This window comes from Phalaenopsis equestris, unplaced genomic scaffold, assembly GCF_001263595.1.
Source record: "Phalaenopsis equestris unplaced genomic scaffold, ASM126359v1 Scaffold000209, whole genome shotgun sequence".
Classification (NCBI taxonomy): Eukaryota; Viridiplantae; Streptophyta; class Magnoliopsida; order Asparagales; family Orchidaceae; genus Phalaenopsis; species Phalaenopsis equestris.
The window spans coordinates 5,645-8,306 of NW_018164651.1; the positions used below are offsets into that span (position 1 = coordinate 5,645).

At 44.9% G+C, this 2,662-nt stretch overlaps 1 protein-coding gene across 1 annotated transcript; it reads right to left on the reverse strand.

Moving 5' to 3' along the window:
- Positions 1–1,156: 1,156 nt before the first annotated feature.
- Positions 1,157–2,592, reverse strand: LOC110023069 (protein EXORDIUM-like 3). The gene is given in 2 exon segments (XM_020722289.1): positions 1,157–1,671; positions 1,674–2,592. Coding segments are annotated over 2 exon segments (1,044 nt in total). The 5' UTR covers positions 2,518–2,592; the 3' UTR covers positions 1,157–1,471.
- Positions 2,593–2,662: the final 70 nt, after the last annotated feature.

The window sequence follows — 2,662 nt, forward strand, 5'->3', positions numbered from 1 at the left end:
ATCTTACAATAGCTGCCAAGCAAACCTGTTGGGCTAACTTGATAAATGGGGGTTCACCAATCTAGTATGTATGTTCCTTCTAGTGAATTGACCGATCAAACTCACAGGCCTAGCTCGCCTCCTTGACCAACCTCGGGACTATTAGAACACAAAAGTCTAAGACCGATGAACATACGTCACTTCATTATTTATGAGTCACTTGACATATACAACAAAGTTTTTTCATCAAAAAGTCATTGATATATCTGGTAGAACACAACTTATCTTAATATTTTTTCAAACATATAATACTCTTCGTGCCTTTTTTCGGGGAATGCTGCATCATGACACTAAGAAATCCTTTCCTGCCCCCTTCTTTTCATTAGACTCTGCCAAAAAAGGTTCAAACATATAACGCATAATTCAGGCTGAGAGAACACACCAATCCTCATCCTCTACCTTTCTCACACATCTCTCTCCCAAATTGTGTGACCCAGCGTCCTAAAATAATTCAAAAATGTAGTATGTATTAAAATTTTGCAAGATAAAATCTAACATACTTTATAATTAGGCCATTTACACCCATACCACCAAATTCCTACCTATTTACATATTTAACACCTGATATTTTAATTTTTTACATTTACACCACCCAACTCTTCATATCATATCAAAAATATCACTATTTTAACTACAAAAAATTGAAATTTAGCTGTTAGATATGTAAATACATAATAATGGAGTGGGAGGTCATGCACTGAAGAACAAATAAAAATAGAATTTTCCAATGATCTGTAAATCGTCAACATATGGAAAAACCAAAATCCCTTCGTGAAAGAATTGCACAACCAGGTTCAGAGAAGTCTAGCTTAAATCGGTTTTTTCAGAAAGAAACAAAATCCCTCCACAGAAAGTTTCATGAATTTGAAGCTCAAATTTCAAACCTGGACAACGCGGAGGGAAGACGAACACTGCCACAGCCATGTCGGTTTTTTATACAATTTAATTAATTAATTGTTTATTTGCTTCCTGCCTGTCCTCCCCACTGCCACTGTAGGTGCTGCCCCTTTTTCTTAATTACGGTTATTATTTTACTTTACTTTAACTAATTTATTCTTTTAAGGAACACAAGGGAGATGAGCGTTCTAAAAAGAAACAAAAAAGCATCAATTTTGAGAACAAAAGCAACTAACAAGTGATGAATCACTGCAACAGCAACACAGAGACGCTATTACAGGGCTTCTACAGCCCGCTACTGTACAAAAGCAAAAATAATGCTGGTAATGGAATCAAGATTATAGCTCGCTTGATTTCCTCTTTAGTCCTCCGCTTCCCCAATGCAAGGGAAGCAAGAACCAGGAGGAAAGAAAGCAAAATATTCTGAATAAGCAAAAGAGCAACTCAAAAGACTCTATTTCTTTTATTTCGCCATTTTTCTTACTTGTTTCCTTCTTCCGAGTCCGCCATGGATAGATAGATTGATGCAGCCATTTCATAGATCAAGTGCGTTGGGTCCGTTGCAATACTTGAGATACGGGTTCCAAATCCACTGTACAAGGAACTTGGTCCCGCCGACGCCGTTGAGGTTATAAGCCCCGCCGCTCCGGCCGTCTACGAGAAGCTGGCCGGTGTACGATCCGCCGCCGCCTGTCCCGTAGATTCCCTCACATAAATCAGCGATCTCTGTAGGGAAGGGTCACCACCAGCGTACCACGCGTTGATGAGGGGATTCGATGCCATCTCAGCTAACTCATGCCCGATCACACTAACCATTCCATCCACCCCCACGTCTCCGTTCGGCGCGCGCTCGGCTCGCCGACCAGGTACGTAAGTCGGGATGGCGAAGGGGTAAGCGCAGACCTCCGCGCACCGACCGCCGGAGTTACCCACCCAGGCGTACGGCAGCGTGTAACCAACCACGGAAGGGAATGTAAAATAGTGAAATCCGCACACATTGCCGCAGAAATCATCCATCCCGACGTCGGATGAGGTGAGAAGGAGATATAATCCTCCGCGAGGGTTTATCGGGAGGGGGCGAGTGCGGGCTGTAACAGCGGTGCGAATGATGGATTGTACGGATAGACGGGTGAGTTGCTTGCCGTGGGAGTAGAACCGATCGTTCTTCTCAGCACCGAGGCGGACAATGGCGGTGATGTTCGATCCAGTCTGATCGGTGTAGAGGCGGACGGTGCGCCACCAAGCGGAGACGGAGGGGTGAGGGACGGAAGAAGGGTGGGTGGGGGCAATGGAGCGGATAAAAGCGCGGATGACGTGTTTCTGCGAGGGAGACCAAATGCCGTACCAAATCGGGTGGACGGTTATGTTGGCGGTGAGAACAGGGCCCATGTGGTAGCGGAGATGGACGAACTCCGATGATCCTTCGTATTTCTTTGAATCGGTTAGGTCGGGGTAGGGTTCCGGCGAGGTGTGGGAGGAGATGGAGGTGTTTGGGAAGAGATGAGGCCACGGACGCCAGGATGCGGCGGGAGTGATGGTGACGGAGAGGAGGAAGAAGAGGGTGGGGATTAGAAGCCACATTGTTTAGCACGAAGGGCAGCTCTGGTGTGCGGGAGAAGTTTTTGGTTTTATTTGGTTGGTGTTGTCGGAGGGAAGGAAGGGGGGTTTTATAAAAGGATGAAATGAATATTTTTTATAATATGTATTTATACACTATTTTATTCTT